This window comes from Cavia porcellus, unplaced genomic scaffold (assembly GCF_034190915.1).
Source record: "Cavia porcellus strain 051 isolate PalLab524CR breed Dunkin Hartley unplaced genomic scaffold, mCavPor4.1 scaffold_18, whole genome shotgun sequence".
NCBI classification, from domain to species: domain Eukaryota; kingdom Metazoa; phylum Chordata; class Mammalia; order Rodentia; family Caviidae; genus Cavia; species Cavia porcellus.
In genome coordinates, this window is record NW_026947501.1 from 70,371,431 (window position 1) to 70,386,241 (window position 14,811).

At 56.6% G+C, this 14,811-nt stretch overlaps 1 protein-coding gene across 5 annotated transcripts in view; it reads right to left on the reverse strand.

Annotated features, from left to right (window-relative positions):
• Window positions 1-14,811, reverse strand: part of Ppp2r2c (protein phosphatase 2 regulatory subunit Bgamma) — an 87,193-nt gene that overhangs the window by 32,019 nt on the left and 40,363 nt on the right. For all 5 annotated transcript variants that reach the window (XM_063230202.1, XM_063230204.1, XM_063230203.1 and 2 more), the window contains exon 2: window positions 467-564. In XM_063230202.1, coding sequence (XP_063086272.1) covers window positions 467-564 — 98 coding nt within the window. The remainder of the gene's footprint in view (window positions 1-466; window positions 565-14,811) is intronic.

The following is a 14,811-nucleotide window of genomic DNA, read 5'->3' on the forward strand; positions in this document are numbered from 1 at the left end:
GCCCACAGGAGTGGGTATGCCCCTGCCTTCCCTGGTGGGCACTGCGTGCCAGGCTGCCCAAACAGGGAGAGGTCCCCCTGGTGCTTCAGCAAGAGCAGCAGCACGGTCTGCCTGGCTTTCTAGGGTCAAGAACAGCAGCACAGCAGGCATCGAGCAATCAGCCAACCCCTGCAGGTGGTGGAGCTCAGAAGGGCAAGCCCACTGGACCTGGGAGCTCTAGGGCTGCACCTGCTGGCCATGTTCCCCACCTCCTTTCCCAGGATCCCGCGGTGCAGGTGGAGCTGGGCTGAGGAGGCAACCCTGGCAGGAGGCAGTGACACTTATGGGCCACAGGCGCCTCCACTCTCCAGTTCTCACCCCCCACCTGCCACCTCACCCCAACCTTCCCACCTGACCCCGCCCCTATACTTGCCCCTCCCACCTGACCCCACCCACACTGGCCCCTCCCATCCGGCCCTCCACGCACCTCTGGTTCCCGCTGGAAGATGACAACCCGGCCGCCCTTGTCGCCTGTGGCCAGCAGCTCCCCCGTGTGGTTGAACTCGACAGTAGAGATGATATCGGCTGCAGAGAGATAGGAGGGGCACTCATAACAGCCACCAGCAGGGTGACACCCATCCCCAGGGCCCACACCCTTGGACGGAGGATGGGAAGGGGAAGTCTCCCGGGGCTTCCTGTCCCTCCCTGCAGGAAGCGGTCTGCAGGTGTCTGTCTGGGAGCAAAATACAGGACAGCAAGTGGTCAGGGTGCATGCCTGGGGGGCTGGCAGCTCGGCAGAGGATAAGACAGTGGCCAGAGCATGGACCCTGTGGGGAGAGCAGGTCCCTGGGGAAGAACAGCGGAGTCATCCTTAGAGCTGGATGAAAATGGAAAAGTTGGCACCTAAAGCCACCTGGACATGGCCTCACCCTTCTGACCTAAACCCCACAGGGCCCCGAGCTCCGGCCACGGGGGCAGACCAGCCCTTCCCAGCCACTGGAGATGGACACAGTGCCGGGGGGGGGGGCAGTGTCCAGGATGGAGCCCTGGGGACCCCTCCAGACTGCGCCCCTGGGACACATTCCTCCCTGCTTCCCGCCCAGAGCTCCTAAAGTCACCCCAGTACCTGGCGCCTTGGGCTCCCAGGGGGCCCCTTGTGTGTTTTAGAGAAGCAGCAGCCCCACCTCCAGGCCCCAGTGTTGATGCTGGGAGCAAGGGGACCCCCCCCACTTCCACCCCAACGTTCTCAGGCTCCATGAGTCACACATCCCAGGACCAGCCTGGCAGAGAGGACTGGAACTGGGCTGGCAGAAGGAAAGCCACCCCTTCGAGACACAGATGGCTCGGCGATGCACTCATCACCTCAAAGCACAGGCTGTTCCACCAGCAAGCTTTGGGGCCCCAAAATGATCTTTATTCTTAGTCCGCATTCCCAGTATTTGAGAAATGCGAGTGTTCCTGTAAAAACCCACACATTCAGTGTGTCTTTAAAAATGTAAAGTTCTAGAATACCCAGACTATGCCCCACCAGCACCCAGCAGTGGGTCCCATGAAGGGGACCTTTTGCCTCGCCCTCCTGGAGTAGACGCTGTGCACACCCAAACCTCCCTCCCTGTCAGAACCACAGAGGCAGCCCCTCTTGCTGGCAGCCCAAGGATTCGGGAGTCCCAGGCCCACCCCGCACTCCACTCTGACAGCCGCAGGGGGCTGGACAGGCTCCCGAGTCGTGGAGGGTGTCATGGTGCCTTTCTAGAGGTCGCAGGAAAGCCTCCTAAGCTGATAGGACCTTAAAAGGGGACTGGATCCTGGGACTCAGTAGAACGCTGTTAGAAGATGCGGCCTGATTGGACAAGGGGGTCCCAGGGGTGTAGCCTGATAGGAAGAGGCGGTCCCAGGGGAGGGGCCTGGTGGGAAAAGACTGTCCCCAGGGCCCCAGGGCAAGGCCTGATGGGAAGAGGCAGCCTCCGGGGCGTGGCCTGGAAGGTCTCAGAGGCGGGGCCTGGAGGACGACTTGGTCCCAGAAGGTGGGGCTTGGTGAGAAGGGCTGTTTCAGAGGCGTGGTCTGGCGATGAGGTGGTCCCAGGGACCCGGCCGCACAGGTTCATTGCCCTCCTGGCTCCTCCCTCTAAATTGTGCTTCCTTCAGCCCTTGCCTTGAGCAGCTCCCCTCTGCCAGGCCCCCGTGCCGGGCTGCCCTCTTTTTTTTTGTTTGTTTTTTTCCTTTTTATCGGTACCGGGGATCGAACTCACGACTGCCTGCTTGCAAGGCAGGCGCTTATGCCACTGAGCTAAATCCCCAGCCCCGGGATGCCCTCTTTTGGAGCAGCGGACTAGGACTACAGAGTAGAACGTGAGGCACAATCAACCTCTCTTCACTTAAATTGTGAGTGTCAGGTGTTTTGTCCCTGCGGTATGGTCAGTGACTAAGGCCGGGGCTCGGTGCACAGCCTTCCTTATCTCCTCCCTGCTGCTTCATGGTCTGGGGATGGCAGCCCCGGGGCTGGAGGACTCCCCAGGTGCCCGATTCTCTCCCTCCACCCCACACCAGGTCCTGCTGGCGCCATCACATAACTGGCCCACTTGCTTCTCCGGGTCCACTGCAGTCTGGCTGCAGTGAAGCAGTGAGAGGGAGCTGGCACACCTGAGACCCACACTGTGTCACCCCTGCTCAAGGCTCCCTTGTGGGTCCACATTTCATAGTCAGGAGAGCAAAGGTCTCAGAATGGCCTAACAGCACCTGGCGAAGCTCACTGGTTACCCGTACTATGCCCTGCGCCTCCCCCTTGGCTTCTGAGGGCATGGGCTGCCCAGGGTGGCCGTGGGACCTGGGGTGGGGTGGGGGTTGGCAGAGTCACTGGCCAAGCCCACGCCCAGCCCATTCAGTTACCACAGCCACACCTCCAGGTCTCAACTTAGTGGAAGGACCGGACGACTGCATCCAGCCCAGCCTCCTCCTGCTCTCTCTCCCTCCTTGCACTCCTGACCACGGGCTCCAGGCTCCCTTCGGTCACTTCTGCTCCCCAAAGGTCCGTTGTGTGCCCCATCCACATCCCATGCAGAGCAGCCTGATGCCCCCTCATCCTGGCCTCTGCTTCCTAGGACACTCGCCCGTCTGTGACCTATCTCCCCCAGCAGAGCAGCTCTGGGGCTTTGAAGGCCACAGCTGCACCACAAGGCCTCTGCGGTCCTGTGTGAGCTGGGCTGCAGCAGACATCTGCTCAACACTGGCCCTAGGAGTCGGTCCCTGGTCTCCCCAGCCCTCTGGGCCCCGGCAGATGCTGGCTGTGATGTCACCAGGAAAGGAGAGAGAAGGGTTAGAAGCGGATGAGAGGCTGTACACTTAAAACTGATCCAGACGACGCCCACACTGTTGTACTTAGGCAAGACCAGGAGAGCAGCACACTACGGGGGACCACGGGTCCACCAGCATGGGGGCACAGTGTCCCAGCCACCTGATGCTGACTGTCCATGAGCAGTCTGCCCCGGCCAGGGTCACCCAGAGGCTGACACTGAGCCTCAGCCTAGCCATGCTGAGTCCCAGGGTAGCACTGGTGCTGGCTGCTGCATATTAAGACCCCCGAAGGGGAAAGAACAGGATGTAAAATTGTACATAAAACGTGCCTAATTATATAGACCAGTGATCACAGCCCTGAGAAAGAAGTAAGCTCGCAGCGGAAAGCTGGGGGAGAAGGCTCCAGAATGCTGACAGGGATCGCTTTGGTATGGCTGAAACAGAATCAATTTTTTCCTCCTCTTTCTACTCTTCTATGTTTTCTAAATTTTCTGTAATGAATGTGGATTATTTCTAATAGCTGTATTGGGGTATAATTGATATACACATTTGCATAATTTAATGTGTACGTCTGGTGCATTTAGACACATGCATAATGCATGTTATTTTTATGATGGGGAAAATAGCAACACTATTAAATTAAAACACCAACAAAACCACTGCTATGGGGCCATGAGGTCCGCCGTAGCTGGGTGGTTACCACAGTAACAGGCACTAACGTCTGCAAGCAATTTACAATTTCTGTGTCATTTTCATATCCGCTGTCCTCTGCACCTCAGCCCAGCTCCCGAGGGGGACATCACTACACCCCCAGGCAGTGGGAGAAGGAATCCTCCATGACTGGCACTACTGGGCAGGACTCTGCGGTCTCTGCTTCCCACCAGCCACCTGCTAGGGAAGTGCGCAGATGGATCCGGGCGCCCAGCCGTGTACCACCCAAAGCCCCAGCCTTTCCAATCCTGTGGTGCAAAATCTATGAAGCCACTAAAGCCCCTCCAACTAAGGCGCAGGTCCAGCAAAGGCCTGGTGCCCAGTATCTGCATGTGGGATCTTCTTTTTGTTGCAGTACCAGGGGTTGAGTCCAGGTCCTTTGTACTGAGCTGATCCCTGACCCGCTTTATTTTTTGAGACACTGTCTGGCTGGGTTTCGATTTACAATCCTCCTGCCTCAGGCTCCCACAGTACAGGGATTACAGAAATGTTTGACTAAGCTTATAGCGAGTTGTCTTCAGAGTTTGCTTTAGGAAAAAGCACCTGCATTAATAGCCAGAGGTTCTATCCCTGGAACCCCCACATCAGCCACCTGGTGGCCCCTGTGCAGCACAGGCCACCCATTCTGGAGGGATGGGACCTATGTCCCGCATCACCTCCTCAGGAAGCTCTCCTAACACACCTCGCTCCATCCCCAGGGTGGTGGTCCTGGGACCACCAAGTGCCCCTTATAGGGTCCCAAGCACATGCTCCCTGATAACGCCTGTGTCCCACAGCCTGCAGCCCTTAGCCTGGGGGCCAGTGCGGTGCTGATCACGGTCACCTGTGGCTCCCAGGCACAAGGTCTGCATGGTTCTGCTCTGAGCCTGTAGGAGCGGCTCCTTTCCCAACAAAACCACATCCGAGGCACACAGAATGACAGCAAGCCAGGCTGGAGTGAGCCCCAGAAAGGGATCCCCAAAAGTAGGGTAAAGTCTGCCTGAGTCTCTGGCCAAACCCAGGCTACACAGGCACCTGACAGGTCCAGGTAGCTGCAGGCAGCGAAGGTATGAGGTGTGGCTCAGCTGGCCCACGTCTGCCACAGTGTTTGGCCAAGGATCCACTCCCACAGGGAGAATAAACTGCATGCAGGCGCAGTGGGGCTCAACTGTGATCTCAGCGCCTAAGAGGCTGAAGCAGGAGGATCGCCATGAGTTCAAGGCCAGCCTGGCCTACACAGTGAGTTCAAAGTCACCACCTTCTGTGCCTTTGGGCTGTCCTCCTCTGGACCTGTCACATAAATAGGATCATCCCGTGTGTGGCTATCCATCTTCTTTTACCTGGCACAGGGTTCTCTTAGAAACCCCATTTCTTTTATAGCTAAGAAATATTCCACTACATCTCAGCACTGTGTTTTAAGACAGTTCCTTGCTCATCAAACAGAAACGGGGCCCTGGAAGAGATCTAGGGTATCACAAGCCTCAGCAATCCCTGCATCCTCACCTGAACTGTGGCAGTGCCCAGCAATGTCAGCTGCAAGGCTGCTGCAGGGTGGATATCACTGCCCCTTCCAGGGCACTCCACAGGGGGTGGGGGAGGGGGATGCCAGGGTGATGGCTGCCAGCTGATCCCTGCCCAAGACCCAGCCAAGTGTGTGCTGGCTGGGCTGGCAGAGGCAGATGGCCTTGGAGGAGGGCAGCATGGGTTTGCCTGTGAGCAGTGGGGTCTGTTCCTGAGGCTGTGTGTGGCAGACCAGGGGAGACTGTGTCACAGTGAAGGGGACACCAGTGCCAGCCTGGGTGCTGTCCCTCAGTCACAACCCTATGGCTCTTCAAAGATGGCCAGGTGGCCTGGGCCAGCTGCTGCCTCGGGACCCAAGAAGGAGACCAGCCGGCCCAGTCTGATTTCTTGCAGCACAGCACCTTGAGACCCCTACCCTCCTAGGGGTCCCCCAATGATGGGCGTTCTCTGAGTCCCCAAGCAACAGCCAGGTCACCAGGGCCAAGCACTGACAGCAGGGCGGGAAGGTCCCCATGCTCAGCCTCCGGGCCTCAGCTGCCCCTCTACAAGGGGCCCAAGACCCGGGGCTGGATGTGGAGATGAAAGGAGACAGCACATGGACCACCCCCCTGGCACCTGGAGTCTAGCAAAACTGTTATTAGTGATGGAGGAAGAGGAGGATGCTGAAGAGGAGGAGGTGTGATCCACACATACAGGGAATGTTACAAGTTTTTAAACAACTTCCTGCAGTAAGACAGACTGCAGGGCACCAAGCCCCTCCCACAGTAATCACCCACAGCCCCTGCTTCGGCTTCACTTACCCCCTCATTCCCGCCACTTCTGAAGCAGCTCGAGTCCTCTTTCATCGGTGTCTTTGCAAGGCGGGAGCAAAACACAAAATGCTGCCGCTGCTGAGCACCATGCAACAGAAGGCGGCTCGCAGACAGGACGCTGCCCTCACCCACCAGAGCTGGCACGCTCTGACTTCTCCCCAAAGTCAAAAGGACCATGAAAAGAAATACTTTGAATGGATTCTGGGCATCAAGGCAACTACAACGGTGCAAGTATGACATGGAAGAGGACTCCAGAGCTGCTTCAGGAAGTGGCCACAGGATGAGTGTGTCCCGAAGCGGGGGGAGAGAGCAGTGCCAATGCGTCTTTTTATTTGAGCATATTTTCTTTCCAGTTTAAACACTCACCGAGTTTTCACTCACACCACGAACTGTACCCGGCCATATCAGAGGGCGCCAGAGGAGGCTGCACTGAGCACAGGGAAGAGCGCTGTGAACTCGCCGCGGGGACTGGCTTCAGCTCCCGCCATGTGCTGCGGCTGTGACCCACACCAGGCTGCGTTTCTCCGTCCCGCCTGCAGCACAGTGACCAGTGCTGGCCATGGTGGTGGCTCTGCAAGCCATGAAGCACCATCCAGTGCCAGGAGGAGCACGACGGCCTCATGCTGATCCCCACTGACCACTCAGTCTGGACCTGTCAGCTGGCCGGGGCAGGCTTCTATCCTCCTGGCATGGGACACCACCACCACCCCCCCGCCGGGCTCCTCCTGCTCAGGTTACAGCCAGCTTGAATACCCAGCCGGCAGACAGACAACAGGGGTGGGCACTGGCCTGGCAACAAGGACACCTCTCAGGTCTCATCGTGTCAGTGTGCCTGCCAGACCCTTGAGCCAGGCTGTCTGATCTGGGCAGCAGTTGGGAGCTGCTGTGTCCTGTCCCAATTTCCTAAGCTGTGCTGAGGTCAGAGCTGGCAGGGCCAGCCCAAGTCCTCTGGCCTCTGCCACTGTCACTGTTTCAGAGAGACTTCAAAACTAATGCCTCGTCACTGCACACTCCGTCGGACACAGGTCTCCTCAACCTGGCTGCCCCTCCTGCTCACTACTTACAGCCTGACGCCTAGCCCAGCAGGCATCTTTCATTTCTCCAAAAGATGCAGCTATTTATCAGCAAGCACGTACTGCACCCCTGCTGCCGCCACCGATTTCTGCCAGATTCGCCCAAGCAAGCCCATGAGGAAAATCCAGGGTGTTCCCCATACTTCAGTCCCATACAGGAAACTTGAACCCAGGCCCTGCCCTGCCGCCTCCCACAGACCCCACTGGGGTGCGCCCAGCCACCTGGATTTCTGAGCTGGACTTTATCAAAACTAAAACTGCACACTATTTAACAGAAATCTTTATGAAATAAAAAAGCCCACAATGGAATGAGGAAATATTTGAGATGCGGGCAAAGGACAAGCCACTTGTGTCCTCAATGTGTAAAGACTTCATGCAGCTCAGCCACAAGAACATCAGCAAGCAGATGAAAGACTGAGGGGACCCCTCCTTAAACACTGGGCGGGGGCAGCCGTGCACATCGGAAGACACCCGGCCTCCTGAATCCCCAAGGAGCTGCACCTCGAGGCCTCCCACAGACACAGATGCACGTGCTTGAGAATGGCTCGAGTTTTCAGGACCGATGGCACCAACCTGGTGAAGATATGGGGTGTCTGGAACATCTGTCCCGTGCCGGTACCATGGGAGTGCTCTGAGCAGCTCCTTAAACACAAAGCAAGGCATGCTGGCCCATCCCTGTAACCCTAGCACTTGGGAAGCTGAGGCAGGAGCATCCACCATGAGTTGTAGGCCAGCTGGGCTACATAGTGAGACCCTACCCCCAAAAAAGTTAAGCGCATGCCCCACATGCCATGCAAACACTCTCAGTGGAGAGCAGAAAACACATGAGCACACATATGTTGACACGTATGTTCATCCACAGCAGCTCAGTCTAAACGGCCTTCAGCAGGTGAAAGAATGAACATGCTCCAGCACAACCATGCGACAAGCAAGTGCACAGCCACACAAAGGGTCACACTATGCTCACTCAAGACAACATGGGAGCATCTCAGAGTGATTATGCTGAGCCAGAGAAGCCAACTAAGCACTGCGCGGTCCCTTCCCACCAGAACACAAACCCAGAGCTCAGTGACAGAAAGCTGCTCGGCGGTGACCAGGGCACAGGGCAGGGACAGAAGGAGCCCCAAGGGAGTGAGGGCCACTCCAGGATGACAGTGATGCTGGGAGCCGGGCTGACGGGGTTTCCCAAGTGCACACAGCCACTGGGGCACAGGAGAAACAGCCCGTGTGACTCAACCCTCAAAGTAGATGCCGTGCATTGAACTGAAGTTTTTATTTTTTAATTTCATTTTAAAGAGAAAAAAACACAGAAAAATCAAGAAGCTAAAAAACAACAACAAATGCAAAAAGACGACAACAAAACCAACTAGAGTGATACAGGTTTTCAAAACAAGATGCCAGGAGTTTAACAATGGTTGTGATACTGCATGTTGGTGTCTTCAATTAGTTGCTCAGTTGGCAGATACAGGAATAAAACAAAACAGTAAAACGGAACGAAACACTGGATTTCAAAAACAAGACAGGCGGAAATCCCCGCCCCCAACTGCCGGTGCGCACTGCCATCCTCCAAGTAGACGCCCGACCCCCAGCCCAGGCTGCAGTCAGTCAAACAGCACAGCGCCAGGCTGATCCTTTCACCTCAGCTGCCGTCATCTCCCCGAGTCCCCTGCATCAGCCAGCGCTCCCAGGGTGAGGGGGTGAGGGTGCTCTTGGGGTTCCCCCGCCTGTGCACGGGCCGGCTCATGGGCGGGCATGGCTTGTCTTCTTGCACTAAAGTTCTTTTTAAGTCTTCCTTTACAGTAAGGGCAAAGAAGAAGGGCAGACAGGAGAAACAGTGCCCCCGCTCCGAGGCCTCCGGCAGCGGTGGATCTGACCCCGTGACCTGGATAATCGAATCTGCCTTCCAGTCCAGGTAACCCTATCCAGGGAAACACCACAGTTCGGCTCTCTTTTCAGCAACAAAGAACATGAATTTTTACCAAGTCCTGAAATGTCCCAGATTCATCCGATGAGGTCTGACCCACCCAGCCTCGAGAAGCTCACTATGCACGCATGGAATAAACAAATGGTCACCTCACTCTCCCGGGTGCTCACACCCCACTGGTGATGATGGAACCGGAAGCCAGATGGGCAGTCTGAGCAGCCCCTCGGGGAGGCCCGCATAGACACTGCCATTTACAGGACCCCTAGATGTGACCAGGAAGGAGCAAATCAGTGGCAAAGCTTGAAAACCAGCGTGCAGCTGGCAGGGGCCTAGCTGACAGGTGTCCACCAGAGATGCCCTGCACCCTGGACCATGGGACTCTGCAACTGAGTGAGAGTGCTTGGGACAGCTGAGCCACAGGACACGGGCCTAGACAGAAGCCAGACGCCAGGCCAGCTGTGGCTGTGCAGCCTTCCTGGCCCATCTCCCAGGGGGAGCGCTGCCAGGACTCCAGAGACCCAGCCCCGCCCTGCCCAAGCAGGAGGCCAGCGGGGGCCACAGTGCCCTCCTGTGTCCTTTGAGTCCGAACCACGCTGAAGAGATTTACAAAACCACCCCTTTTCTTACGCACACCCAACGTGGGTGGGGACAAAACCCTGCTGTATAAAGCACTTTTTCAGGAAAAAATAAGAAATTATTTATGTTAGCTGGTAGTAGATTTGTGTGATTTTTTAAAATTTGGAAATATATTCATCCATAAATCTTTATTATCTCAGCTTTAATTTCTAGCATCAACTTCTAAACATCAGCGACGCAGCCCACGTACGCCAAGGCTTTCCGGGGCCCAGCGGTCCCTGTTACGAGTGTAAAGAGGTCTAAGCCCAAAACATCTCCCCGCCACCTGGTAAAACAAGCTAAGCAACCCGAGCTTTGACTGCAGCGCACCTGTCACTCCCATAGTGGTCCTCCGGGCAGCAGCTGCTGGCCCACCTAGGACACTCCCTGTCCCTGTACTGATGTCCTCTGTCCCCAGACACACAATGGAGAGGTCACAGCCAGCCTGGGGGCTGAGGGCCACACCAACTGCTGGCTCTCCTGCTCTGCTGCTCCGGGATGACCTGGGAAGCCAAGGGGGTCAAGGACCTTGCTAGAAGCTGGACGTGGCGGGGCACTGTCATCCCAGCACTCGGGAGGCTGAGCAGTCTGGGCTAGAAAGTGAGGCAAGGCCAGCCTGACCATGTCTCAAAAAGAGGAAAAGAGAAACTCCCTCAAGGCAGAGTGCTCCAGCCACTCAGCCTGCCCGCCAAGCCACCTGCAGGGTGGGTGGGGACAAAACCCTACAAGCAGAACATTGGGGGCCGGGGAGACGCTTCTGCTGGTTGCCAGGCTGTCTCTGGCCTGCCTCCTTCACCTGTGGACTCATATTCATAAAAACGGTCCATCCGTGTTTGCTGTATGTAATGAAGACCCTCACCGTGGGTGGCTGGTGCATGTGTGCGACACACCTGTGCTCTCGTGATGTCTCCGGCCCCTCCCCTCCCATCTCTCGGTCTCCCTGCCCTTTTACAAAGGATCTATCTCCCTGCTTCCTACCGTCTTTCATTTTGCTCTTTATTTATACTTTGGGTCTCTCATATATGAGAAACCACATGACCTATAAGCATCTGATTTATTGCACTTTTAACATCAGGGTCTCAAGGTGCATCCATTCTCCTACAAATGACCCAAGCTCAACCTTCTTTGTGGCACAGTAATATTCCACCATGGGCCAATACCACATTTTTTTTTATCTGTTCACCTGTTGATGGACATATAGGTATTTGGCTATATATATTTTGCCTGTTGATGGACATATAGGTATTTGGCTACTGCAAGATCTGCCTACTGCAAGCTGTGCAGTGTGGGTGTGCATGGATCACTGGAAGGTGACATCTTTAACTCTTCTGAAAATTGGAGATTTCTCAAAAATGACCCAGCCACTTCCCTCCTAGGTATCTTCCTGTACTCTACACATGCTCACTCGGGAGTCACCCAGCACATCAGCTATGAAGGTGACGCCCAGTGACCCCAGGCAGCCCATGGTGAAGACAATGAGGCACTTGGGCCCTCCAGAGGCCGAGGGTGAGACCAACACCTGCAGCAGCTGCTGGCCCTGGCCTCTGGTGCCCTGGCCCTGTGAGGCCCAGACCTGCCCTCCTCTGCTCACTGCCCTCGGTCACCAGGATTTTATGCAGGCAGCTCTGGGGCCACAGTCACAGGCTGGTGACCCCAGGTCAGTGCCAATGCCCAGGCAGTGAGCTCATTGAGGATGGTGGAAAGCAAGTCCCCGGCAATAAGCCTGAGCTTCCTGCTGCTCAGGAAACAGAATCCACTGTGGAGGTCTGAGCAGAGACACGGCTGGGAGGACACTGGAGGTGATAACAGTGGCTGCCGGTGCCTTGGGAATCAGGGCGGCTTCCTGGAGAAGGAGACTGAGAAAGCCCTGCGCTGCAAGGAGGTGATGGGCTGCATGGTGTGTCTCCTGGCCACCTCCACCTTCCTAGCTGGGAACCCAGTGGGCAGGAGGGGCCAGGAGGAGCCGCCAGCCCTCGCCAGCACCAGAGCAGGAGGGAGCTTCCACCGCAGAACCCTGATGTTGAATGAACAAAAGGCACGACCACGAGGACTCCCTGGCCAAAACAATGATTGCTCCTGGCTGGGGTCAGAGCCTTAGATTCAGAGGGGCCACAGGACAGGTGGCTTAGCAGCAAGAACTACAGGAACAGCCTCAGCCTCTCCCTTGCTCCCTGGGCGTCTTCCTTGACTGGAAAAAAGAATGAAACTGGGCTCAAATCCCAGCCCTGCATCCAAGCACATAGAGCTCTGAGCAAACATCAGTGGAATAAGGTCAGTCAGGACCCGGCTGCAGGGAGGGCTCCAGCTGGGCACCCTGGTGGGCAGCCACACCCACAGTCCCCTCTGGTCCAACAGGGCTTTGCCCACCACGAGAGGTGGACACTATCCTGACCTCACCATCTGCCCAGCACTTTGGGGCACAGGAACACCCCCTTCCCAGCTTGGTCACAAAGTGCCAGGTGGCAGGATGGTAACCCCAAAGTCTTGGATGGGAGACCTTCAGAGAACAAGGAGATGGTCCCTGATCCTATGAGGGTGTCAGAATCACCCTCAGCCTGCCAGGAAATGGCAGGGACTGTGGAGGGGGCCAGGAATCCGTGATAAACAGGCCCCAAGAGGGGCTCTTAGCGGGGAGCCAGGAGCTGCAATCCGTTCAAGGGTGGGAGGCACGGACATGGGAGCTCAGGCTGGGAACACAGCTGGAATCAAGACGGGGTCACTTCCATCAAGCCCTCACCAAAAACAGGGAAGGGAAGTCAAGAGGTGCTAAGCCGGGGACCCCTCACAGGGGCCCAAGGAAGTAACTACACAGCTTCCCCGGCACCACAGCTCACACAAAGGCTACGTCCACAAGGACACTGCCCAGCTCCATGTTTAACCCAAAGAGCGCCACCCTGGCTGTTGATCCTGGGGGCCAAGGGTTACTGCTTCAGGACACCTGGTGAAACCCACCTAGCTTCGCCTGTGAAAATTCCCGCTGGCCGCCTCCTCCCTGAATGTGCACTTCAATTACCATGTACCTGTGTTTCCATGGCAATGTCCTGCTACTGCCCGGTCCAAGGTGAGCAGTGGGAATCCTGCTCTGTGATATTCGGGGGCGATGGGACCTCTGCAGTGGGGTGTCCAACATGGAATGGGCAGCCCAGGTGGGTAGAGCCCCTGGGGTGCCCATCTGATGGCCAGGTCAGCCTGGAACCACAGCCCCTCTGCTGGCGCCACTCCGAGCAAGACCACACCTTCCAGGCCTCCACCGCCTCAGGGACAGAGCAGCAGTGATGATCGTGCCCACTGCTATGCGTGCCCACAACGAGAGTCAAGCTGCAGGGCTCAGGTCCACACCTCCTGTAATTCTGCCAGGGAGTGACCATTAGATCAGGCTCCCCATTTCTTAGCTGAGAAACCAGCAGGCAGGGTTAAGGGGGCCCCCAAGGTCATGAGGCTCCTGGGCAGAACCCGATCACCCCTTCTTCACTGCTCCCACGCCACCTGCTAACTGCGGCCTGGCAGCCACTCAGCTGGGGTCTAGCACAAATAAACGGGTGAATGACCAAGGCAGGAAGAGATAAATGAATGCCAGAGTCCCCAAGTCAGAGGCAGGAGAACCCCAACCTAATTACGAGGGGAGACCCAGGGCAGTCCCCGAGGAACACTCACGGAAGGCCTGTCGTTATCTTTTACTGCTTCCAGGGACATTAGCCGACCCCTCAGATTCCCAGGCAGTGATCAGCAGAGGAGGGGCCGGGTCTGCTCCCTGCCACCCCATGGGTCCAGGCCAGGCAGCGGTCCATCCTGAATCCAGATGCTGACAGGACAACAGGCAGAAAGCAGACCCAAATCTCACTGGCAAGTCCAAACTCCTGCCACCTGACAACCACACAGAACAGGGCTGAGCAGATACATAACTCGAGCCCCAGGCAAGCAAGACCAGGCAATAGCTTCCCAGGGGCAGGCAGGGCCCTAAAGGTGGCTGCCAGCAAGGCCACTTGGCGACTTTCAGTGGATCCTAGTGGGGACTCCTTTTAGCTAATAACGCAGGAGAATGTGACACGGAGGGCAGTGTGTGAGAATGGTAATTACACCCGCACCTCCACAGTCAGCACAGTCAAGTGCCCAGCTAGGCCTGGCCTCCCCTGAGTGTCACACGTACTCACATACCAACTTCAGAACCATTTAAGAATTCTGCTCTTCCGCTCCCTTCCACTCTGCCTCGTGGATGCACCCAATGGGCTAACTCGTGAGACTGACCCCTGTCAGGCCCTGCCCCCCCCCCACCCAGGTGGATGCCACTGGGAAGGTGGCCATTCGTCACTCACTAGCAACTCACAGCTTGGCAAAATAAAACCCTGCCTCGCCCCTTCTGCTTCTGCCAAACCCCAACAGCTCACTGTGGAGAGATGAACTGTGTTCTCCCCCAAAAATGTGTGCACATTTGAATCCCCAGAACCTACGACGTGAAGAAGTGTTTTTGCGGCCATGATGATGAGAGCTCATCCTGGATTCCCAGAAGGCCCTACACCTAGCAACAAGAAAGAGAAGAGGACAAGCAGAGGAGGGGCGACGCTAAAAGCGAGGGGAAACCGGAGTAAGGAGGACGGCTCTCCTCTCTCCCCGGACTGCGGCTGTGGCCTGCTGACCCGGGAAAGCCACCTGGTGTGTAGTAGTCATGGCAACCACGGGAGGCCAATAAGCTCCCTGATCGGAAATGGAGGTGGACAGTGTGCTTCCTGGCCTTGGAGAGGCCCAGCAAACACAGGACACAGCAAGTCATGATGAAAACACTGCATAATGGACGGTACACTGTGATGTCTTGAGAAGGCAGGTGCTTAACTAAGTTACTCAGTATCTCTAATCGTGGGATGTAGAGGACAGGCCCCTACTGCCCTAGGATGCACTGTGTCAGCTTGAG